Source organism: Ammospiza caudacuta, chromosome 1 (genome assembly GCF_027887145.1).
Source record: "Ammospiza caudacuta isolate bAmmCau1 chromosome 1, bAmmCau1.pri, whole genome shotgun sequence".
NCBI classification, from domain to species: Eukaryota; Metazoa; Chordata; class Aves; order Passeriformes; family Passerellidae; genus Ammospiza; species Ammospiza caudacuta.
Genome location: NC_080593.1, coordinates 9492697 through 9518333, shown reverse-complemented (window position 1 = coordinate 9518333; position 25637 = coordinate 9492697). Strand labels below are relative to the sequence as shown.

Genomic DNA, 25637 nt, shown 5'->3' with positions numbered 1-25637 from the left:
TATTTATTTTTAAAAAAATTGTTAACAGGTAAGATTCTTCCTTTGAAACATTTGAGGCTACTGAACTAAGACTCCCCCAATAATTGCTATGCTCCTTCTGGTCTAAATTCTGCTTGCTTCTGGACCTAAAAATAATTTTTATATATATAAAGTAGCTGACTTTCTTATTTTACCTGTTTTAACATTAAAAACTAGTAATCCTAATGAAAAATATAGCATTCAGGTACCTGAACTTTCTAGCTTCTTTGTATTCATGATTTATTGTGGATCACCATGATCTAAAAAGTAACTTCCAGGTAGGTTGTATTAATTATTGAAATCTAAAAACAGCAGCCAGGGATTGATGACTCATAACCCTAAAGTGTTCCAAGTGTTTAATTTAGCACTTGCCACATTAGATACTCCAAACACGAATTCTGCTGCACATTTAGCAGCAAAGCATGGAGGTTTACACACAGTGTCCCAAGGAGGCATTCAGTCTGTACCAAGCAGGAGGGAGAGGGCAAAAATAGAGAAAGGGGGTAATGGATAAAATGTTATTTTAAATTCTAGTTCCACTCTTATGTCATTGAGAACAGCTATTGTTCCATCCCCACCAGGAAGACAATAGTCTCTTTCCAAAAAGGGAAAAAAAAAATGGGGGAGGTGTCAGGCCATGGGGTACAACCAGCACCTATACAAGCAGTCTTTATTTACTAGAATTACCAGAAAACTGCTTTTCTCTAATTCTTTTGAGACAGAGAACAAAAGAAAAGAAATGAAATCATAAACCAAAAAGTCAATAAACATAATACTTGCATTAAAACCAGAAAAGTTTAGGAACTACTCTCTTCATCAATCACAACTCTTCCAGAATGAGTGTTATTGGGAACACCCATGATTTTACCAAGTTCTTCAGTATTGAAAGTTCAGAATAAACTTCTAATGAAAACTGCAGAACCTGGTGATAGCAGCAATAGAGGTATAAAAGCAAGGAAAGACTTGTGACTGCCTGACTGTTCAGAACTACAGCTGACAACATGAAGGTCAGAAATGCAGTATTTGTTCCACTTCTGGTACCTCCACAAAAATCCAAGCTGATTTATGATAAATCACCAAGTTAATACAATATGCATTATACATCATTAAGTAATCAGTATGATAATAAAAATATGTAAGTTACCATCTGTTTTTGTGCAATTACTTAAATATGAAACATCACAATGTATTTATGCTGAACAAGGGCAGCTGCTAAAAAAAAACCCTACCCCCTCCCAACCTCCACAGTTATTGAGTAAAACAACACAGGACCTAACATTTATCTCACATACACTGGCAAGCAAGTGGCAAGATTTTTTCTACCTCAGACATTTTTTGTTTTGTAGCTTCTTTTTTTCCATGTAAAGCAATTTTTCCTCAATATAAAGATGACTTATTAGTACCTTTATAGAAGTCAACCAACACTTAAGCATGGAAATATGGGAATTATTATCATTTCCAAAACAAGCACTATGTCCATACTTAAAACAGGCCAGTTTTGTCAGTCTAGCATATCAACCAGCAAGTACAAGCAGAGCAGTTAATTGTTCTGTAGCCCAATTTATTCTCACAGGAATGACTCATAGGTTAGTTATGAAGGTCATTCACTCACGTGCACAAATGATCTATACACTGTACTACTCCCACTGTTAAGCTTTCTATTTATAATCCAAATTTTCTCGTTACCTGGAGTTTGAATAAAAACAAAACAACCTATCATGTAAGCTCTGTGGTTTTAATCTCTCACAGTGTGAGAGAGATTCTGCAAGTTATTTAAGGGAAGATCGTGGACTCTCCTAGAGATCCCTGATATCAACCCAGCTGCTCAGTGGATTATTGCCACACCAAAGCCTAACCAAGACCTGGCCATGCCTTATCAGCCTGCCCAGCAAAGGAAGAGGTCAGACTTGGTATCAGCACGTGTTCAGACGCCAGGTGATTGCTGTCAGCAGCCTGGGAACAATTCTCCAGAGCTCTTCCTGTAATTCTCTCAAGTGAGACACAGCAAGCACTGCAGAATGCTCAGCAAGATGGATTATGCTGAGGCAGGAAAAGGGGCAGGACTTGTCAGAGAAACTACTCCTTATGATTCTGACAGCCAAGTACAGTAGGCAGAAGAAAAAAAATACCAAGAACACAGAGAGAAGGCAGCAGGAGGCTGCTGCACTATCATTTGTTGTATCTACCACAAACACACATTAATATAGCAAACTCACCCTGTTTATGCTTTTACTCCCCAAATCAGGATGATTAATGGCATCACTCAGCAAAATAGTAACATTTCAGCCCCCTAAGTCTATTTTAGCAGAGCTTTTCCATCCCTGATAACTGATAACCTTTTCACAAAAAAAGGCCTTTTCCAAACAGTTCAAATGCAGGGTGTTGGGGTTTTCTTAATGATTCCTCTTACTACAGTCACTTTGGTACTTCCAGTCCATTTTTTACTGAATGTGAGCAGTGTATCAGATTAAGAAAACTAAGCAGCAAAAAGAAAAGAAAAAAAAATACAAAAATAGAAGTCATGGCCTTTCTAAAAAGGGGAAAATACTATATAAATACAACTTCCAAGCTTCAGAAAATCAAAATGTTAAACCAGTGATACTTAAGAGTATTACCAACCACTGTCTGGAGATAAATTCAGTATATTATAATCTAGGTATTACCAGAAGCTTATGGGAGGACAGAGTATTACACTCAGTTTCCCTAAAAATGTTGGAGTATACTTCTAATGCAGAATTTGTGGTGCTGTAAGAACAGCAAAGATCAAGAGAGAACAAAAGGTGAGAAACTTCAAGGAAGTCAATGAGAAAGACTTCTTATCTATCAACAACAGCAGATGACATGAAACTTTTTGGAAAAAGGGAAATGGTTAAGCAAAGAACTCATGGTAGCCCATTACCAGAACACCAGGCAAAATGAAGGACTTCAGGACTCTTGCTATAACTAGGTAGTAAAACAGAAGTTACAGAGGCCAAAAAGTTAATGTGGAGATTGGAACCCCCGGCAACAGAAGATTGTACACTAACAAACCTGTCTGAAAATAACTGCATTGGAGGTAATGTTTTCAGGAAAATTTAATTTCTTTAGAAAAATCATTCCCAATTCAAATGCAACAACTGTCTTGATCCTCTGGGTAAAACATTAAACCTGCTCCCTGAAAACCATGGAATATTACCTTGCTTTTCTGTAGTCACAAGAAAAGCATTTCACCTCTAAACAGGTCAAATAGCAACAACTACTGTAACAAATATCACACTGCAGCTCAAAATAAGGCAGGTGGTGATCTCCACTCTGAGAGGTCCCCAGCTGTAACACAGAAACAGGATTTTTTTCCCTTTCAGCTCATGGCAGAATACTACTTAAAAGATGTGATTGTTTTCCCTTCCTGCCTTGTGATCATAGAACCAAATAAGTTGTACTAATTCACTGATCCAAAACACTGAGTTGTTACTTTCTGTTGCACCCATGAGCTAATCTCTTTCAGCACTGGAAACACTCATGTATTAGAAAAAAAATGGGCAGGAAAGCACCACACAACAGGGGAGGGGGGGAAGGAGTCAAACACCACACTTTGAAGCAGTCCACAATGCAGCTAAAACTCAAAATTCATTATATCAATCTAAGGCATTAGCTGCAATTACAATACATGATAAACTGCAAGTGTCACATTTCCTATGGCAGTCACCACTGCCAAGACCCCTGCATCCTGGCTGCTGCTTGGGGAACTGCACCAGGAATTGATCTGCTGAAAAGAGCATCTCCACATGAAAGCAAGTTCAGCCACATCAACTCTTTGCTAGAGTTCACATGTGGCTGTAAAAGCAACTGTGCTGGTTATGAGACAGGCAGCAGCACAAGTGCCCAAGGGTCACAGGCAGCACAGGAGGATTCTTTCAGGCACAGAACGATGGCACATTCCACTGCAATGCCATCATTCACCTCCAAAAATCAAAGGTGTTGAGATAAATGGTGAGCTGTCAGCAAATGCTCTCCCATGCATGTACTGTCACAGTCAGAGATGTTGATAATCCTCTCAGGACAGTGTGCAAAGGGAATTACCCTGTCCAAGCAGGGCCACTGCTCTGGCCTCACTCACTGCAGCACCTCCCCAGCCAGTGAACCTTCTTTGCTTTATTCTCCACCACTGCTCTGCCAAAACACAGCCCCTGAGCTGAGTGCTCCTGTGGCAGATGCAGGAGGGTGGCACTGGCAACAGAATTCCTGGAGTAGGTGTTTTCTACCTCGTATCCTACCTGAAAAAAGTTTCAAATATGCATATTTGCAGTAAACACACATAGAACCTCATGCTACAGCTCTGGAGAGCACTCAGGCACTAAAAAATACACTATGAGAACTGGAGGGGCCACCTGTAAGCACTTTGAGTGCTCCTGTGGCAGATGCAGGAGGGTGGCACTGGCACAACACAGGATAATGGAACAGAATAAAGGATGCTGTGCAGCCCCTATGGAAGGGCACAGCCAAACCCACTGGCATTGAGCATGGCTGCAGTGTTGCAGTAAGCAAAGGCTGCCTGCCCCGTCCTTTCCTTCTATCAAAAGCATCCTGTAATGGCTTTATACATCCTGCCAGAAGAGACTCTCAAATGCAGGGCTGAACAATGTTTACAGACACAATACCCAGAATACAACAGAATTCCTGGAGTAGGTGTTTTCTACCTTGTATCCTACCTGAAAAAAGTTTCAAATATGCATATTTGCAGTAAACACACATAGAACCTCATGCTACAGCTCTAGAGAGCACTCAGGCACTAAAAAATACACTATGAGAACTGGAGGGGCCACCTGTAAGCACTTTTGCATGGAAATATTTTCTTCCTTACAAAGTAAGCACACTGTTGATGCCCCTTACTAAGGAGAGACACCAAGATGTTGTTCCAAGCATGGTTGCTTCATGTTCCTCATGTTTCAGCATGATCTTTGTAAATTTGTCTTTGGTCTTTCCATAAATTAGATGTGAAACAGATGTTTGTCCCACTCATATAATAAATCACAGAAGAAGCATTTGGAAGTCCTTCTAGTGATTTATAGCAGAGATCTTGGGATTCACTGGTTTTTAGAAAAGGAGACCTAAACATCACCTTTGAATGCCATCTATATGGTAACTACAGAGATGCTGGAGTACGCTAATCAGCATTTCATACTTATCAAATGAATGCTCAAATGTTCAGGCACACCTTAAAAATGGAGGCAACTTCCATTACCTTCCATTCCTTATGACCTGCTCTCCTTAAGATATTCAGCATTTGTGCTCTGACCAATTTAACCAGCTACCTGTCCAAGAAAAGCAAATCAAAACATTTTCTTGGGGACTAACAACCTCTACTGGACTGGGATTCCCAAGACAAACTTTGGCTAGTATGCTATCAATCAGTTTCTCAATCTATCTAATGGGACTTTAGACAAAGATTAAAGTTTTAAGATACACATAAAAATTTGAAGTAAGGCCTCCTCCTTTCAGCAGGGCTAATTATGTATTAGTTTGGCCATGGAGCCACAGCACTACCTACTCCTGTCTGATAATACTGTCTGGGTGAGACAACTCCTGTGTTTCAAAAACCCTCTTTGAACCTATCAAGTTATTTCTGAAAAATTCATAGTGAGATATGGACCATTCAGTGGATAATTATGATCTAAGACTGGTGGTTATAAAATAAAACTGCACATTCATACCAAAGCAATGAATGCACATGCAAATCTGTGAGCACTTCAGAAATTGCACCAAAAGCAGCAAATTTACATCAACAAAAAGATTAATTACCAAAAAGACACTGCTGTTCAAGATAGCTTTAAATGAAAGCCACCTCCATTTTCAGTTTTAATAACCCATTTTACTAACAAATACATTTTGCATTAGAACATTTACACAATCAATTATCAGAAATGTGACAGCATGTGAATTAAAACCATGATCTGATTCTTATGTGAATATTTTGCCACAGCAGGACAACTTTCTGTCCTTGAGACAAGTACTTTGATGAAGCTGTCCCATTCAGGAAAAACATCCTGAAACACCTATAACAAAGAGTTTGCAATGATTACTGCACATAAAATTTCCTCTCTCTTGTCAAGTTAAGACTCTTTTGCCTGGATACTAAAAGTAACTCACTGTACTTTTCCAGAACAGTTCTGCTTTTCTTTATGTAATCAATATTACAGCAGTCAATCTGAAGTAATTCTGACCTTTGATGGAACCAAAGTACATACCAGAAAACCAGCTAGCTGACATTCTCTGTGACAAATATTTGTATCTAACTAGTTGTATGAAGCTTTTAAGTCTCATTTTATCTTTCATTTCCAAGAGTAATTTTAAAATATCACATAAACCAGGTAACCAGAACTCTCAAGGGAAAACTCCACAGAGTCCCTATGGGCATATAATGCATCAAAGTACATTGTGAATTCTACTTCACAATCTAAAAAAAAATTAATTTTATTACCATCTCCAAATGTATGTTTAGAAACCACAGCAAAACTGTCAAGACTACAGTGATGTTTAAAGAGATCCCACAAACAGACTTCTCTTGGGACATCAAAGTCCAGAGGGGAAATCCACCAGGACCAATTTATCATGTCACATTAGAAACACATTCTGCCAGGGAGAGAAGCCTGGCTCCTTGTGGGATTCATTTAACTACACACCCAGGCACTGGAAGCAGTTTGAAATGCCCCAAACAATCCTGTCAAGCTTGTAGACACTGCTGCTGGAGGATATTGTTCTGCTGTAGGCCCTGAGTTGTTTTTCCTAGCCCATACACAAATTACTCAGGCATCATTGATGCATCTGGAGTCAGCTGAGATGGTTTAGGGTGTGTATGCAGCTTCTAGTCTAGAAAAAAAAAAGAATTAACTCCTTAAGGAGTTTCTGTTGGGTAATGTTCTGATCTTGTTATATACCAATTCCATCTCCCACAGTAACTCCTCACTGGTAACACCTTCCAACACAGAACTTACTCTCAAAGTGCAAATCTGAGTGCACTTTGTGCAAAGCCTCTAAACCAAAACCAAATCAATTCTTTAACAGCCCAGAAACACAGCCCAGCCTACACCAAAGCACATCAATTTCTGTTTCTCAGCCTGAAGCAGCAGTCACTCATCAATACACTTCCATTACCAGTGGTAACACTGGGATCCTTCCCTCCTGTGAACTGTTAAATTACAGAAGAAAAAAGATCCTTGAAAATTTACAAGTAAAATACAAATAAAACACAACAAGGAACACAAACCAAATCAAGGCAAGCATCACATATAAATGGAGTAGGATATAGCTGAAATATAAAAGTTTAAGAATACTGACAGGAAAAACCAACCCTACATTAAGAGTAAACAGAGAGGCAGAGGTGTATGGCACAGACTGAACAGCAGATCACTGCTATACCAAGGCAGTACTTTGCAATGCAAAGTGTAGTGCTGCACAGGAAGCACCAACTTTTCTTCCTGTCACAAGGATCAGCATCCATCCATATGTCAGAGGCTAAAAACTATCCCTAGGACAGCTCACCAGGAATACACACTCTGCTGCAACCATGTGCCACAAAAAGCAAGCCCACAAATCTCAGAGTAAGAGCTCAGCATCTGTCATAGCACCAGATGAAGTTTTAAAACGTACTTGCCTTCATGCACCCCTAGATTTACAAAGAATTTGCCTGAGAAAAAACAATGAAAATAATCTGTGACTGTCTCCAGTGCAACACACAGCACATTAGCTCTGCTCCATTTGGAAGTGTTCAGAGCTGCCTCCAACAGCATTACAGATTTTCATTCGGAAAGTCTGAAGGGAGACATCATTTAAAAATCTACATTCTCCTTTTTCCTACAGATGAATAAAGATGTCTCTGTTTATAAAGAAAACTTTCTGTAACTGCAAGAGCAGTGCAGTATAGTTCAGTACAGTTTAACAGACTCAATTCATAGCACCATTTCAGAAATTTTTCACATCCATAAATTTACAGGAATTATGCATATGAATGCTGCTCTTTACATACTCAATGACAATCAGGATATAGAGAGTCCCACCTGCATTCTGTGGGCTTCACTACATGCCACTTCAAACTGCATAAAAAGTACAAATGTTTTAAAGTATTTATTCAATTTCATCTTTGATTCCAGCAGTACACATTTTTAGAAAACATGACCTCAGTACTTATTTAGTGGCTTAGAATATCAATTATAACCTGAGTAGCTCCTCCAGAAGTTACTAATTCCACAGAAAACTCATCAACAAGTTGGTAACTCCTCATTTTAAGAAGGTAAATTCTGTTATTATTCAGGACAGAACTGTTCCATTAGTGTTCCAACACAGCATCACCTGTAAGGGCTGCAGTTCACCAATACAAATATTTCTGCTATACATGCAATTCTACTGCTTGCTTTTGGAATTACAAAATGCACTACATTCAGATGAAAGCACACATATTTTTATGTTGTACTATCTTGAAATATTCATATATGTGCAAAGACCAATTCAAGTACTTTTTACAGAAATTTGTGAAAAAAAATGTTTGTAGTCACAATTACCCATGTTAGAGAATGTCTTAAACATCTTAAAGAAAAAAAAAAAAAAGTGCTCACTTTGAAACCTTCCAACTAGAAACATTTCAAGAGCTTATGCTCAAAATCCAAAGCTTAACTGAGGCTTTTAGGCCTCTGGTCACTGACACTGCAACTATCCACAAAAAGCAGAGAGGCAGCTTAGCAACAATTAGTTTCCATTAACTGGAGTGCACACAACACTGCTGCCACTGCCAGAACCTTGGCAAGAGGCAGAGCCTGTGCTCAGTGCTCTTCTCTTCCAGCTGACAAAAACAGTGATGAATACATGAAGTAGATAACCTGCTTCTGAATAAATAAATAAATAAACCTGTGTGGTAAGCAGGGGAGAATGTCCCTCTAGGTCACTAATGCAGAGGTATGTTGCTAAGCCCACTGGTGCCCAAGGGAAGATGGGGCAACAGAACATGCAGTTACCTCAAACAGATGCTGGAAGGTAAAATACTTCTGACTAACAGGAATTAAAATCCCAGCCTCTACAGGAGGGGCTCACTGCAGCTGCAGTACCCCATGGAACACTGGCAGCAGTGGTCCCTCCATTGGATAAGCTGGAGAGCTCTGTGCACTGTGCTCTACAGCCTTCCTTCCAAGGAACCCAAAAGGCAGGGCCTCAGCTTTCTTCAAGCCTATCATTTAACAGCAGAACTAAACTTCATGGCTTTAAGGTTAATCATGAATACTGACATTTTCAGAGACAGCAAGTGAAGAGTCTTTTGCTAGTGTTGATGAAGTAAATCTAATCAAAATCAAACAGAGCCTATGTCAGTCTCCCACTAGTAGCATCTCACCTGTACAATTTACTATAAAGATACTTGATTGAGAACCAACTGTTTTGTTTAATAGATCTTCAATCAAAAAATAAACAAAAGAACTGAACACTCTCTCCCAGCTCCTCCACAGTAGCTTCCTACTCAACATCTTGCTCAGATTTTTCCAGGTTTTCTACCACACAATCAAGTGAGTTTGACAAGGACCTCCAGAGCTCATCCAGTCCAACCCCCTGCTCAAACAGGATCACGTGCAGGGGGATTTCCAGGACTACTCCATATGCCTTCTGGCTATCTCCAAACATGGAGATTCTACAACCTCTCTGGACAATCTGCTCCAACACTGTTGCCCTCCCAGTACAGTTGTGCTACCTTAAGTTCAGGCAGAGACTCCTGGGCTTCCATTGGTGGTGATTGCCTCTGACCTCTCCATTCCCTTCCCAATGCACTGATGAGACTCTTACCCTGAGCTTTCTCTATAGTGAACAATTCCAGCAATTCCCCAACTTGCTCTTCAGGTGAGAGAAGCTCCTGTAATAATCTGGGTGGCCTTTCACTGGACTCTATCCAGTAGCTCTGTTTTTTTACTGTGGAGCCCAGAAGCGGACCCAATACTCCAGATGTGTCCTAACCAGTTGAGATCACACATCTAAATTGAAATGCTTGTCTTGTACTTCCTAAAATTCTTATTCTGCTGCAGACAGTGAAGAAGTTGCATCTACCCAGTTCAGAGCCCACTCCACTCATCAGTATTTTGCTAGAAGCTTCCTCCAATCTTCCCTTTCCTACTTTCAGCTGATTTCACACTGGATCCAACTGCCCAATTCAGCTGCCTGTCTTCCACCAGATCCTCCTCTAGCTGCTCATCTAATTCATCAACTACCATTCTACTGCATTCAACCTCAAGCCCTTCAACCCCCTTTCTAATCCTTCATTAGTCATCTAACAGCTGATGATCCTGAAATAGCAAACCAAAGAAAGATATAATTAAAATCTGAAAGGCACTACCCCCTTAATGCTGCCAAAGAAAATAAATTACTTTTAAAAATATTAAAACATTTACAAACATTATTACAGAGCTAAATCAATATCTACATACTGAACAGGAAGAAAGCCTGGTTTTTCAAGTACACTTCTTGCAGTTTTCAGTATGGAACTTTCTCACAGTAAATACTGAACACAGGATCAGTTCTGCTTTATAGGTCAGCATTTTGCTGAGCTGAACATACACAGAGAGATTGCATAAGAATCCCAGCACCTCTGAAAAGACCTTCACTAGAGCAAGCAAGAAGACCTTCAGCATGAGGGCAAAAAGATTCCTCTGACAACTTTTATCACATATTGCTTCCTTTAATGAATGCTTCCTAAATGAAGAATACAAACCTCAAGAACCATTTTATCTGAGTCTCTAAAGGCTCTATACCCCAAGCAAACAGGTGACATGAATTTGGGAGAATTTTTAGATTATGTATGCAACTGTTCCTATTCTGACAGAAGAAAATCAGTCCTGCTAGGACACAAGTTCACAGTGAGAGTTATGGTGTAACAGTTATAATTAAGCTGTCCCATTCAGAAGCTCTCAAAGTTTTAATTTATTTACCGACCAAAAGAGAGAAATAACAGACTAAGTTAGCCTGCTTAAATTCTTGAGAGGAAATTCCAGTAAGCACTTTTTCTGTTGAATATTATTTCAACTTAGAGACATTGCAGACATCATTTCATGTTTGGCAAACCAGGCCTTCCAGCAAAACATTAACTGGCAAGCCATACCTAGTTTTGTACAATAAAATTAACCAAGAAACAGGTATGAAACAAAAAGTTCAAATACAATACAAAATACCAGTTGTCTGCCCCATTTTCAGAACTATTTCTATTAAAACTACATTAGCTCTGTTTGTTTTTTAAGACTAAAGTTTAAGCCTCACTTTAGACACACGTTACTGAAACCAGGGGATCACTTACCAAAGAAGTCAAATGAAAAGGGGTCCCTTCCACCAAAAAACTCCCTGAAGACATCATCTGGGTTGCGGAATGTAAATCCAAAATCAAATGGACTATCATGATGATTTCCACCTGCAAATAAACAAAAAAAAAAAGAAAAAAAGTTAAATTTCAGTTATCTTCACATATTCTTACTAATAAGAAAGTTGAGGCCTATAGGGTATCATCTAAAGATATAAACAGTTTCCAAAATTTCTCTTTCAGATATAATTTAACTTAAATACACACGTTACTTCATCACTTTCCATAACAGTTTCTCTGTTTTCAAATAACAGCAATACCTTTTATAATAACCAGAAAAACTGTAAAACAATTGACATCTTGATTTTTTAAAGACTGAATTTTAGGCCCTAGTACAGGCATTTCCAGATTCCTGTCTTGCAAAGAAAGCTACAGAAAATAGAGAAAGCAAAAAACTGCTGATTGTCAACATACCTCCACCTCCATTTATTAGGCCTTCTTTTCCATATCTGTCATAGATGTCACGTTTTTTAGCTACAAAGAGAAGTTGTACATCATGTCAGTAAACAGGTTTGTTGGTTTTGTGAAAAAATAAAACCACTTAACCAGCATTCTCAGTTAAGCATCTTCTCAAAGCTAGTTTATTTAGGGAAGTTCTCATCTATAACTGCTGAGCATCTTCAATTTAGTTCAAAAAGAACAGCTACTGAACTTCAAAATTAAGACCAGTAAGCTGTAGAAGGTCCAGTCCTGATGTATGAGAAAAAGTTTGGTTTAAGGACAAACCTCATGCAGAAATTTGCCTTTAAGAAGAATATGGCAGATTTCTTCTTTGGACAGCTACCATGAAAAGCTTTAAGGCTGTGAAGGATCTCTGGACCTCAACCTGCTCCTCCACACAAGTCTAACTGTGAAGTTGGTCACATCTTGCCTGAATAAAGCTGTGATCACATCAATTTCTGAGATAAGATTCTACAGGCTCTCTGGAGAGCAGTCCCAGTGCTCAAGCACTCCCTTCCTCCTCTCCCACTTGCCAATCTTGAGCATTGCCTCTTTTCCTTTTCTTGCACAAGACCAAGCCCATTGTGGGGGAGTTAAGAGAACAAAGACCAGTGTTTATAAGAGTGACTGCAAAACCCCTAAAATTAATTATAACCATTTTTGCTGGCTTAATTGTGGGATATGGAATGGAGAATGATGTTCCAAAATGCCAAGGAAGGATGTGACTCAAACTGCTTGCTCTCTATTATTTCAGAAGGCATGGAATGACTATTAATTTCACTGTAAACCAGACAGTATTCATGAGAAAGGAGAGAAAAATGAACTCCACATTATTGCACAAGATCAGATGGCACTTTGGTACTGGAAGGGAACCTGAAGACCTTAAAGAGGCAGACAGACAGCTCACTTTGCCTGCACTGTTGTGGAAGTATCAGTCAAAAACCAATCAGGGCATTTGATTTTATTCTCTTAATATTATTATGCTTTTCCCAGTGGAATCTCTTCAGTGAAAGATGTTTTTAAAATTTAAACAGCATCACTGAAAGAACATGCAGTTACCTCAAACAGATATTGGAAAGTAAAATACTTCTGACTAACAGGAATTAAAATTTTATATAATGGTTATCATCTCAAATAATAGGAGCTTGCAATAGTTTCACAAATCCCTAAAGCTTGATACATTATCTGTACTGCCTTTCTAGACAGCAGTTTTTAAAGAAAGGAATTTAACCTACCCATCCAATTATGAAGAAGAAAGCAGCAAGGCAGATAAACTGTCATGGGCAGGAAACAGCAAGGGGGCCCTGAGGGCTCACAAAACCCAAAATTCATCTTGAAAAATGTTCCATTTTTGAAACCACAAGGTTTCCCACAAGGGAAGTGTGTTCAATGATCACCCAATTTCAGTATTTTTTTTGCTTATGTAATCCCTTACAAAACTATTCTTCTGCCAAAAATCTGTCATCATTCAAGCCTGTAATGGTGTCAGAAAATTTCATTAAGTTTGCAGAACATTTGACTGCCTCTCAACCACTGGGCTGAAGATTCTGCTATCCCTGCTGCACAAATGATTGTTAAGACATCAGTAACTTAAGATTTGGCATAGATCCAAAAACTGGCAGCACTTTTAGAAGCTGTTCTAAAATTCTAGCACTGTACTGTTTCCAAAGAACTTAGAGATCTGTTTAACAACCAGACCAGTATCCTATTTTTATCCTGCTCAAAAAAATTAGCTTAAGAAGGATAAAGCACTCTAAAAGACAAGCATACAATGAACTAATGATAAATTAAGTTCTTCTTCTCCCCTGTTAATTAACTATCAAAACCAAGCAAAGAAACACAGTGTACAAGACTGCAGCTCACTAAATCAGGCTGAACTCTGAGAGGTAATCTAGATGCTGCTAGAGCTTTAAATATAGCTTTCCCATGCTCACTGTCTCAGGTGAAATCAAGGACACTTCAGAAATAGCATATAGACAGCTGCAGTCAATTACAGAGGAAAATAATCAAAGTAGCTTAAATCACTTTGTTATGATTCAGGCTGCTTTTGTCAGAACACTGGCAAAAGTTAAGGATACTCTTCAAGCAAAAAGACATGGGTGAACTGTAAACTGCATTCCTGCACTACATGGGTCAGGCTAAACACCTCTTTCAGAACAATTCAAAATAAACATTATCTTTAGTATCACAGTTGACTGAAATTACAGAACTCACTCAAATGAAATCCAAACTTTCAGTAAGGTTTACAGTATGCTTGGGTTTTCTCAAGACTAGTTTACTGTTACAGAAACTAGAAGCTGTAGGCCCAACAGTGGATACTTCAGAGTTGGTCTGGCCTGATTTTAGAGGATAAACACAATATCCCTATACTGACTGTAACACTGGCCTCACCTGCTAAGACAAAGTTAATCTTGGGATTCACAGAAGGCTACAGAAATTTCTAGCAGACATTGAATTTCAGTTTCTAGTAGTTTGGTTATGTATTTAGGGAGATCCTGAAATTTTTGTTTCAAAATTTCTGCTTATTCTGTCTCATCTGCAAGCATCTTTCTCTTTCCTTGCCTTTGAAAAGGAAGCAGTCAAGTTGGCTGATGAACCAAAACTACAATATCCCTTCAAAGCACCATATATGAACATTTTCAGCCTGATCCCCAGAACAGACAGGCAGTTCAAGAGCCCTTGTGAGATACCTACCATCTGACAAGACTTCATAGGCCTCAGCTACTTGCTTAAACTGCCGTTCTGCCTCATCCTTATTGTCTGGGTTTTTATCAGGGTGCCACTTCAGTGCCAACTTACGGTACCTGAGTGGAAGGAAAACAAAGGATACTTTACTCTGAAATAACAGAATATGCTATACAAATAAACACAATGTTGTCAGGTTAAACAGGTTGTCAAGGATGAAAATAAGAAATTCCTGGTGCTTTGTATATTGCATCTAGATATTGGGAGCAAACTGCAGGTACACAAAGAACCACCTACTCAGATATGTTTTAAATTAGAAAGTAGGTTTGGGGTTTCTTACTTATTCTGAAATTATTCTTGTGCATTTCTGACGATCAACATCTGCGAGACCTAAGAAAAACATTCCAAAATATCTCTACTGTGGGCTTCTCCTTAGAGCTCTGCAATTACAACCAACCAAAGGAAACATCAAGAGGAATCTGGTACATTAGAAGTTGATAAAGCTCCAAGAACACATGGATTGTGACATCCTAACATCAATGCCTTCTTTGCCAGCTGCACACAATTCCTATCCTCAAATGAAACACTTTAGGCAAAGTGTTCATAACTTCTTACTTAGAGGGGCAAAGCTAAACTTGCCCCTAGGTTGATGTGCTTTGCAATTATCCAAGATCACAGTTCCAGAATTTGAGTTCATAAAGCAGCATGTGCAGGAATTTGCAAAAGAAATGGGAAGACAACAAAGTGTGACTACAAAAACCATGTAATTATATCTGTCCCTTAAAATCCAAAACATCCACACCAGTGACACTCACGCTTTTTTGATATCCTCTGCTGAGGCATGCTTCTGCACTCCCAGAACTTCATAATAATCCACCATGTTTCAGGAGTTCCTGTGGTAACAACAGCTGAGTCTTTCCAGTCCTGTAACAACAACAACAACTTGTAAATGAAGCTTGTCCAGTACTGCTACTCAATGAAAGTCAGGTAGGAGCCTGGGACTGCCTTGTATCAAACCTGACCCAAGAAAGACAAAGTTCAAATGTTCCAAATTGAAAATAAAACTGCTTTACTTTAGGTCAAGAAATCAAACAATGACTTTAATTCAGATTTTTATGTTCCTTAATCCCACTGAAACACAGTACACAAACACACAGAGATACAGCAGTTCCTGAAACAGATTAGACTGATAAGCTGAGTATTTTAAGAAGGGTATCTGGATTACAGTTTTGATGTAGATATTAATAACTCTGAATGCAAAAGTTCACCTGTTATCTGTGACACCTGTCATGTCTAAAGCACATATGGGCATAAACAAAGGCACCCATCTTTCACATCTGTTCTTCAGAACATTACTTCCACTGACATGCTCCCTCCAGAAAAGCAATGTTTGCGCAGGGCTTGGAAATTTAAAACTCAATCTCTTATTGAATCCAATAAGCCTTTCTTGTACTCAGGCTTTGACAAAAAATGTGCATGTTGCCAAAACTACTGAATATCATTTGCCTCCTTCACATTTCCCAAGACAAGCACATAACCAGGCAAGATTGCTCCAACTGCAAGGTAACCAACCAACTCAAGTGCAGAGGCACTGAGTGTTTGTTAGTATAAAAGAACAGTTATCACAAGAGTCCTGAGAAACCCAGAAGTTAAAAAAGCAGTTTAAATATTGACAGTTTCTTGTCAACACTGGAGAATAATTACAAGGAACAGTTTCACTGACCATTACTCCAACTAAATGACCACTAAGATGAAAGAACCTTCCTAAAAAGTTTCAAGAATGTTTCATGTCTTCGTGCAATGCTGTCTTTCTCTCTTCCATTAAAAAATCTCCATTCTGGCAAAACTTCCAAGCCCCCTTCCATCCTACCACTGCTGGCTTGTTTCAATTTAAGGAACAATAAACAGTGAGCCTTTTCCAGTAGTTATCAACTTGTTGCAGGGAAAATCACCCAAATACACTCAGAACATAATACAGCAATGTATTAGTCACATTTTCTTATCTTGTGCATCAAGAACAAAAATTCATTGAAATAACCTTTCCCCCCCTCAAGTCATTCAGTGTTTTTAATTTTAACCCAGGCAGTCTAAGTTTCCTTTTCTTTCCCAAGAAAACCAAGTATGATGTAGCCTAGTGAAATATTCTAAAATTAATTTATTGTACTACTTTTACATGTATCTTTCAACATCCTGGGATATAAACATTGAAAAAATACTTCCTTTCAAAATAAATTGGTACATCTTCAAAATATGTTCCTGCTGTAGGTTAAAGCTTAATTACCTTTAATTATGGATTATGGTTACACACACATTTCCTCAAATGTCAGAACCAGTTTAAGAGATACCCTGCCATGCTTCCTCCCCTCTCCAAACCACTTACAGAAGCAAATGTACTGGAGGACCCACGTGTTTAAAACTTGGATGGTTTTAGCAATCCCCTTAACCATACAGTCCCACAAACACAAAATTAAAGTGTAGCAAGTAAATAGCCCTTTGAAGAAATCTCCACATCAAAAAAACCATAAGGTTATAGTTAATACTGTGACCAACACCAAAGGAAGTTGGGGGACGTGCACTAAAATTAAGAATGCCAATGATAATAATAATGTACTGATGGCAGTGTTCAATATGTAAACATACAGATTACCAAAAATATCCCAGGATATTTGCTATCAACTGGCCTCTCTAGCTTTGCTGTTTCCCACACAACAATTGGAACAGCTGTGTGAACACAGAGGCGAGGAGCAGAGTCAGTGTGGGTAAGTTTGTTATCAAATCCCACAGCCAGCCTTCTGAGGAACAGCACATATGGAATGTATTTCTGCAAAGAAATCGGGGGAATCCAACATGAGTGAAGCTTAAGGCTAAAGGTCAGAGTCCCTCCTAACAAACCTAAAACTAGCAAGCAACCAGCAAAAAGCCTCAAGACAGGAGCACATACCATAATACTAAATGTCTTTCCATATTCTCCTTTTCTTATACAAGACCTTCATTAGCTCTCCTCTCAATTCTGGTACCTATCTTACAGGGAAAACTTAAAACTCAAACTTCTAACTAGAAAAAGCATGTAGGAAAAGCAACTTAGATGTAACAAATAAATCGTATCTTTCCCTGGAGAACTTTGTGCACACAGGTAGTCATATTGTTTTCAACACAGTATTTTTTTTAAAACTTTCCTGCTTGTTTAAAAGCAATGCTGCAGATCTGTGAAGTTCAGACTCAATATAAACACCATATATCCCAGATAACAGAAACCTGAAGTTGGGACAAAAAAACAAAGCTGAAGCAGCATGATCACCTTTTAACAGATGACTCTGACCCTGACCCTAAAAAGCTATTCCTTCAAGATGGAGAAATTATTTGTTTCAAAGAAATGTCTGGGGATTGCATATTCTGTCTTTAGTGAGTGTTATTGCTCAGTTTTTACTTGTCACTAGCATAAAGTCTGGAATTAAAACAGCCAGAAACCTTCTAAAGAAAACAAATTCTTAATATTCTCCTTCTCCTAATCAAAGTGTCACCAAAGTCAGGTGACAGGAAGCATTCATCTCTAATATCCTGTTATTTCTATCTGCTAGTTATCATAAAGCATAAACTGTACTGCTGAAACTTCAGTTATCATAGGAAGTTTTGTATGTAAAAAGGTTTTAAAAATATTTAGAAGAAAAAAGTCATCTGCAGCTACTTTTGTCCAGCTAAAGAAAAAAAAAGTCAGCTAGTATTTAGCCCCTCAACAGCCACCAAGACTGACCAAAAAAACACCATGCACACCCACAAAACCCCCCTCCCCTCAAAATATCCAACAATATTCACAAACTAGAAAAGACCTCTATCTGCAATCTTTTCAGGACAGAATTATTTAAAATACTCACTCAAGAAAACAACCACCATCAGCTTATAATAAAGCAGAATATGGATCACCATTGACTTAGAAAATAGAAGATGGCCAATTAAAAAAAAATAAATCAGTACTTCTAAGGCTAGTAGGAATGTGCATGGTGAAAATGCCTAAATGCCTAAAGATGCAAACCATATACCTCCCTGCAAGAAACCACCCAACTGTCCTAATCACAATGACATGACAAAAATCTTCTCCAAACACGCAATCTGTCAAATAATTTGTCTCCAAATATACAAGCAAGGCTCATTAATTAGGCACTTGAGTTTTTCTACAGCAAGGAAGAAGCCAGCCCACATTAGCTGATTTCCTGCCTCCATCCACAGAAAATCTTCAAAATTTCAGAAAATACAAGCCAAAAAAAAAAAAATAAACCAGCTGAAAGAAGATGTTTCATGGCCTTCGTGTTTGCTCACAAAAATCTGCAGTTCCCTGAGCTGGGAACTGCACTATATTTACAGTGTGCTATCAGCTACTCCAACTCCTCCTTTGGGGCATGAAAATCAAACAGGCCAATGTTTATGTGAACCAAAGGTTTCCATAGTCTATAGATTTCTCAGGCATCACAGGGAAGGCAGCTTTGTTCTGGTTTACAGTGGCCCTGAACTACATGGACACAGGACCAGGCTCAGGCCCTCCCCACACAGCTCAGCCTGAGTTACCCAGAACCTGGCCCATGAACTCTTCACAGCACAGTCCTCAGCTACATAAAAAGCACGAGAAGCATTACAGAAGACGGATATGTAGAGAACTCCAAACTTTCATAAGATCAGATGCCAGAGAAAAGCAAGTAATCGGACAAACAAGCAGCAGGGATGACAAAGCAGCACCCCAAACTAAATAGGGAATGGGGGAAAGCATCCAAACAAGAAATTCTTCAGAGCAGCCAGGAGGGAATTCAGACAGCAAGGGGCATGCGACCTTTGCAGTCAGCTCAGTCAGAAAAAGTTATCTATTTCTGGCCATGAAGCAGTGGGCAGCACAGAGAGTCCTCAAAGATGCCAGAATAGCTCGAGCTCAGTGACTCCAGCAGCCACCTGGAGAGCAGGATGGAGTTCCAAACTCCTGATTCAGAGTTCACAGAGCAGGCACTCAGCAACATCCTCTGCAGGCCCCAGAGCCACCCAGGTGCCAGCACCTGCTGCTTTCCATGGAGTTAACTAAAGGATTGCATCCTGCTGTCAGCTCTGCAGGAACAAACACCCTGCTCTGAAGGGTGAACTCACAAAAATCCACTGTGCTAACACAAAGTTTACCAGAACAGTTTACCAGAACAATTTTTAAGAGTAAGAATGCGAAGGAACAAATAAAGCTACCTATGAGTACAAGAACACAGAGTAAGAAAACCTGTGTAAGTTTTGTGATTAATAAACCTGACAAATACATTTAAACAAGGCACCAGCATTAATTTTTTCCTCCCACTTATACATACACAGTGCAGACTAAAGCACATTAACAACTTCAATACTTTTAGCTTTTACTTACCTAAGCTTAGAAAAACTGTCACAGTTTAACCTCACAGGCTCCTGAAATTTATTGTTTCATGGAAAAATGTCAATTTACCATATAATTTAAATTAATACAATGTACTTAAATAGCCATGTTTATGCTCATTATTTTAATACTCCCTCAGTATCCTCAGGAGATGAATTTAATAAAATGCACATTCCAAAAAGCTTAGTTTAATCTCATGTTTACAGCAAACATCCTGCCTGTATGTCAGACAGCAGAGTGGATTTGGATACAGTTGTTGTTATTATTATACCAGTTCATGCAGGAAGAAGGCAGCTGGGCTGGCTGCTTTACCCTGCAGCTCATGTTCCATTGTGGAAAAGCCAGCAACAATAAAACTCCACCACAGCCAGACAAGAGCACCTGACCAGGACACCCTCACCCCTCAAGGTGCTACGGAGAGTCCTGTCCACTGCTCTCCTCCCCAAGGACAGCAAGACAATTCTGGCAGGAATTACAGACCTGGTCTGCACTGCTGCCTGGCACGCGGAAAGCCTGAAGAGGGCAACAAGTGAAAAACCATTAAAAAAGAGTGAACCAACCAAAAATGGAAACAGAAGAAATCCAATATCTTCATCTGTGAAAGAAATGTAAGCTGGCTAACAAAAACCAGGAAAGGATGCTGATCAGTCAACAGGCCACCCTCTCTCCTGCTTATCCAGCTCATCTGTGATAAAGGGGCACTTATTCATGATCTTTCCTTAAAGCAAAGGAGCACTTTTCCAAAAAACTCAGGTGTCCAAATTTGGAATTGTGTCACAAATATCTGGAACACTGTCACTCTCCTAAAACTCACCATAAAAGGCTATTTTATACAAAGTAAAATAAAACCTTATTTTAAAATATATATGATCTGCCTATGAGTAAGCAATTAAAAACAGTGAAAGCCTCAACTGAAAGACATGGCCCAGAAAGTTTTAGGCAAATAATCATATCAAACAGATGATCCTTTAGGGAAAAGAAAATAGTTCAAAGTTTCTACACATTTCCCCTGAAGTGTTTTTGAGTCATGATAACTTTATTTAACCCAAAGAAAAAGGAAAAAAAAGGTTCATTAAAGCAAACAGCAACTTTTGATAGGCTGTCACAGATTCAGACTACATTTTAAGAGAGAAAAAAATTTCTAATCAGAAAAATTGAAGTTTTAATAAAAAATAGCTGCAATGTAGCTATGAATGGCTTCAGACTTACTATATGGCCTTTAAGGTCCTTGTTAAGTACTGAGTCCTCACTAATACCAGGGGATTTCAGTATTCAGAACAAAGAGAAAACATAAAATCTACAACTAGTAACTGTAGGAGTGAAATGCATATGCATGAATTATTTCTTCCCTAACAGTTAAATAAATAAAGCAGAACGATTTCATTAAGTCTAAAGTAAGGAAAACCTAACATGCATTCAAATGTATTTCATTCAAAAGAAAATAGAATTTAAGCTACTAGCACCCTCAAATATAATTTTATTTTAAATTTATCTTGAAAGAAACAATCATCATATGCAAGATCCAACAAGTTTTGACAAAGCTAAGTAATTTCTCACTAATCCTTCCATTACTTGAATAAGACAAAGGAAAAGCTTTGTCATTAAATGTTTCCAGGACACAACTGAGGTTCTTTTACAAATGCTATTAGAGAAATGGAGCACTTCCTACTTAAGGAGCACAATGCTTGAACATAAACCTCACACAGCTAAGTCGAAAATTACAGCAACGAGTTCCCTTCAAAGCCAGCCCTGACTGCACGGCTCAGGAGCGGTGGATGCGCTCTGGGAGGCTGGAGAGCCTCCTGTGCTGTGCTGCCCTGTGCTGTGCTGCCCTGTGCTGTGCTGCCCTGTGCTGCCCTGTGCTGTGCTGCCCTGTGCTGTGCTGCCCTGTGCTGTGCTGCCCTGTGCTGTGCTGTCCGGTGCTCTGCTGTCCTGTGCTGTCCTGCCCTGTGCTGCCCTGTGCTGTGCTGTCCTGCCCTGTGCTGTCCTGTGCTGTCCTGTCCTGTGCTGTGCTGCCCTGTGCTGTGCTGTGCTGTCCTGCCCTGTGCTGTCCTGTACTGTGCTGCCCTGTGCTGTCCTGTGCTGTGCTGCCCTGTGCTGTCCTGCCCTGTGCTGTGCTGTCCCGTACTGTGCTGCCCTGTGCTGTGCTGTGCTGCCCTGCCCTGTGCTGTGCTGCCCTGCCCTGTGCTGTGCTGCCCCGTCCTGTCCCGGCAGCAGCCCCGAGCGGCCCCGGCCCCCGCGCTGACACTGCCGCCCGTTCCAGGCCAGGCCGCGACACCTCCGGCCCGGGGACATCGCAGTCACCGCCCCCGGCCCACGCAAGCTCCGCTCACAGAGCTCACTGCGCCACCGAGCTCGGCACAGGGGCAGAACAAACCAAAAACCCGGTGTTTATATCTCATGTACTGTTAGAAACTCCTGTATCCTACATAAGATAATTATGATTTAACATAAGTTATTCCCTCTCCCCGCATACATTCCAAAACTTCTAATGGATAAAAGCAAGAAGACAGTCGGTAAAGAAATCTATTTATCTATTTAAAAACATCAGTCGCAAAACTCATTAACCCTCTAACTAAAACTTCACAAAAGTAAAGCCCTTACCTCCTTCTTCCCAAGCCCAGCCAAGATAAATGAGCAAACTGCATCGATCTGGGAAGGACAGAGAATATACCAGAGAGAGAAGCTGCCTGGGTAAGAATCTGCTGCAGTTTGAAAGCACAAGTACTTAAAAGACAAGCTCGATGGAACTCTGCAGTTTACAGATTTAGTTTCCATTATTAGTAGCACTGCAGTCTAAACAGTGCTGCCAATAAAAGCAGCAAGTTAAACTTCTACTCCAATAGAGATTCTTTAAGAAAATTTAATACTAATTTAACTTCCATTTTCAACACACTCTTATTTGCCACTGAGAAGTCAGCACAGGCGCCGAGGGGAGTATGCAAAGTTAGAATAGTGGTGTGCAATAGTTAAAATTCTGGTTGTTTGCAATGAAAAAGTAATCACAGAGACAACATCTGTAAATACATTTACTCATTGGTCCAAACAAATACATTTACTCATTGGTCTAAACAAATCTTCTTTGACAACATAATCCATCAAACTAAATGGTATTTTCGCTACTAGGCTCTTGATCACCAGCTGAACATAAAATCCCTAACTGGAGTACAAGGATCTCCAAAGAGTAAACAAAAATTAAGGTCAGCAGGCAGCAGTGAGTGCAACCTCTGCTGCAGGACCGGAGAGGCAGAGCATTGCTTCATCCCAGCTGTTCCCCTTGTGTCAGCACCTTGTTCTTATCACTTTTTGACACTTTATACCCTAAAAACTCTTGACTTTGATCACTGACTATGCAATGACACAAGCCTAACCATCTGAACATTATAAACGTAGCTTTCATGTTACCGTGTCTAAAAAAGTAGCAGTTTATAATTATTACAATTTAGAACTGATTTGTTCAGTATTTAGAATTATTTCTAACACCTTTTTTAGCACACCAAGGAGAGCTCAGGCAGCAACACAACACGAAGTGTTGGTGCAAACAAGAACGCGAGTTCTAAATCCAGCCCACAGCCCCCTCCGAGGCGCAACAAATACTGAGGACAAACAGCGTTCCTTACCTGGCAGTGTCAGCTTTCAACTCAGCTCGGAACCTGGCAACAGCGAACTCAAAACACCCGACCTCTGCCGACCTCACCCACAACAAACCTCCCTGCTGCCCCTATCCCGAGCAGTAAACACTGAGCGAACGTATCGGAACTGCTTCCGTCGGGGGGAAACACAGCGCGTTTGGCTTAGGATCATCAGGGCTGGAAAATGCCGCTGAGATCATCCAGCCCAAACATCCCCCAGCAGCGACCGCCACTGTCCCTTAATCACTAACCCAGCCAGCGCCACATCCAGGCGCTCCCGAACACCTCCGGGGATGGTGACTCCGCCGCCGCCCTAAGCAACCTATTCCAATGCCTGACCACCCTAAACGCGAAATATCTAACTCATTATCTAATCATATATCTAACACATTATCTAATCAAATATGTAATACATTATCTGGTCTGATCTCCCCCTACTCATCTCAAGGCCATTCCTCCGGTGCTCTCACTGCAGGCACGGCCCGCAGCTCACCCCCCTCTCCTTTCAGGCACTGTAGAGAAAGGAGAACGCAACACCGCTCGCAAGCCGCCAAGGCAGCACCCCGCGACAAAAAGCGCTTTAAGGACAAGGTCTGTTCAACGAAACGAGGCTCGCCCTCATCACCTGGGAACTGACACCACTGTGAGCAAGGAATGGAAAGCCGGAATTTATTTTCTGCCTCGCGGCGAGCAGGCGGCAGCGCGGGCTGGCACCGAACGTCCCGGGGTTTGTCCCGCTCCGAGTGCCGGGGGGAGCCCAGGGCAGCCGCTCCATCCCCGAGCTCGCTGCGATCCCCGAGTCCCGCCAAGGCCGGGCAGAGCCCGCACGGCAGCCGGGGCCGATCCAGCACTGCGGGGCCTGCGCCGGCCGCGCCGCGCCGCGAGGCCCCGCTACCAGGGACGCCGCTGCCGAGCACGGCAGCCCGGCCAAGCGCCCGCTCCCCTCTGCCCCTGCCTCCCGCACGGCCGCGGCCGGCGGCCCCGGGCCCGTCCGCCCCGCACTCACCCGCCGGTGTGTGCTGAGCGCGGCCGCCGCTCGCGCCGCTTCCCTCCCGCCGCTCCCGCCGGGACAAACGGCAGCGGCCACAAACAGGAAGCGCCGCCAGCGCGCGCCGTCACTTCCGCCCCGCCGCTTCCGGAAGCTTCTCGAACGGCCCCGCCGGGTGTCCCGTGCGAGCGGAGGGCGCCCCCTACCGGCCGCCGGCGGCGCTGCACGGGGCGGGGCCGAGGGAAGGGCGGGGCTGCCACTGGGGGCGGGGCTTCGTGAGGGCAGGGGCGGGGCTTCGTTAGGGCAGGGCTCCGGCGGAGCAGGGTCATCGCGCGTTTGTTTGTGCACCGCGCGTTTTAAACAGCGATGGCTGCTCCCGGCTCCACAGAATCACAGCGTGTCTGGTGGGCATGGTTGTGTTCGGTCACGGGCTGCAAACAGCCATGGCTGCTCCCGGCTCCACAGTCACAGCGTGTCTGCTGGGCATGGTTGTGTTCTGTCATGGGCTGCAAACAGCCATGGCTGCTCTCAGTTCCACAGAGTCACAGCGTGTCTGCTGGGCATAGTGCTGGTGTTCAGTCACGGGATGGACTCTCAGAGGTTTTTTCTGACAATGTGATTTTGTGAAGCAATGCTCGGGTGGGCAGCTGAGGGGAAAGGAGAAGGAAAAAGAATAATGTTAAGAAATATTCTTTGATTAGGGTAAGTTTGGCTGCTAGAAGTGAGATGACAAAATTTCTTCCCCTTCTGGGTCTTTACTCTCAAAAACTGGGATTGCCAAGAGGATGGGCCAGGCTCTGCTCGGTGGCTCCCAGCAACAGGAGATGAAGCAATGGGCAGAAACTGAGGCACAGAAACTACACCTGAATATGAGGAAGAACTTCTTTACTGTTTTCTTCTTCTACTTTAATTCTTTACTTCTTTACTGCACTGGAACAGATTGCCCAAAGAAGCTGTGGAGTCTCTCCCTTGCTGGATATTCCAGAACCATCTGAACACAGTTCTGTGCTTTGGGTGACCTTGCTTGAGCAGGAGGTTGGGCCAGATTGACCCTTCCAGCCTGACCCATTCTGTGGGGAGAAATGCAAAAAGTGATGCCTAGGTGTGGTGCTGTAGGAAAAGTTG

General features: G+C 41.2%; 1 protein-coding gene across 2 annotated transcripts in view; it reads right to left on the bottom strand.

Annotated features, from left to right (window-relative positions):
- The window catches only part of DNAJB6 (DnaJ heat shock protein family (Hsp40) member B6), a 58716-nt gene extending 34070 nt beyond the window's left edge, over nucleotides 1–24646 (bottom strand). For both annotated transcript variants that reach the window (XM_058815370.1, XM_058815362.1), the window contains exons 1-5: nucleotides 24531–24646; nucleotides 15316–15424; nucleotides 14510–14619; nucleotides 11789–11848; nucleotides 11315–11425 (exon numbers count right to left, since the gene is read on the bottom strand). In XM_058815370.1, coding sequence (XP_058671353.1) covers nucleotides 11315–11425; nucleotides 11789–11848; nucleotides 14510–14619; nucleotides 15316–15380 — 346 coding nt within the window. In that variant the 5' untranslated portion in view covers nucleotides 15381–15424; nucleotides 24531–24646. The remainder of the gene's footprint in view (nucleotides 1–11314; nucleotides 11426–11788; nucleotides 11849–14509; nucleotides 14620–15315; nucleotides 15425–24530) is intronic.
- Between the last annotated feature and the right edge of the window lie 991 nt (nucleotides 24647–25637).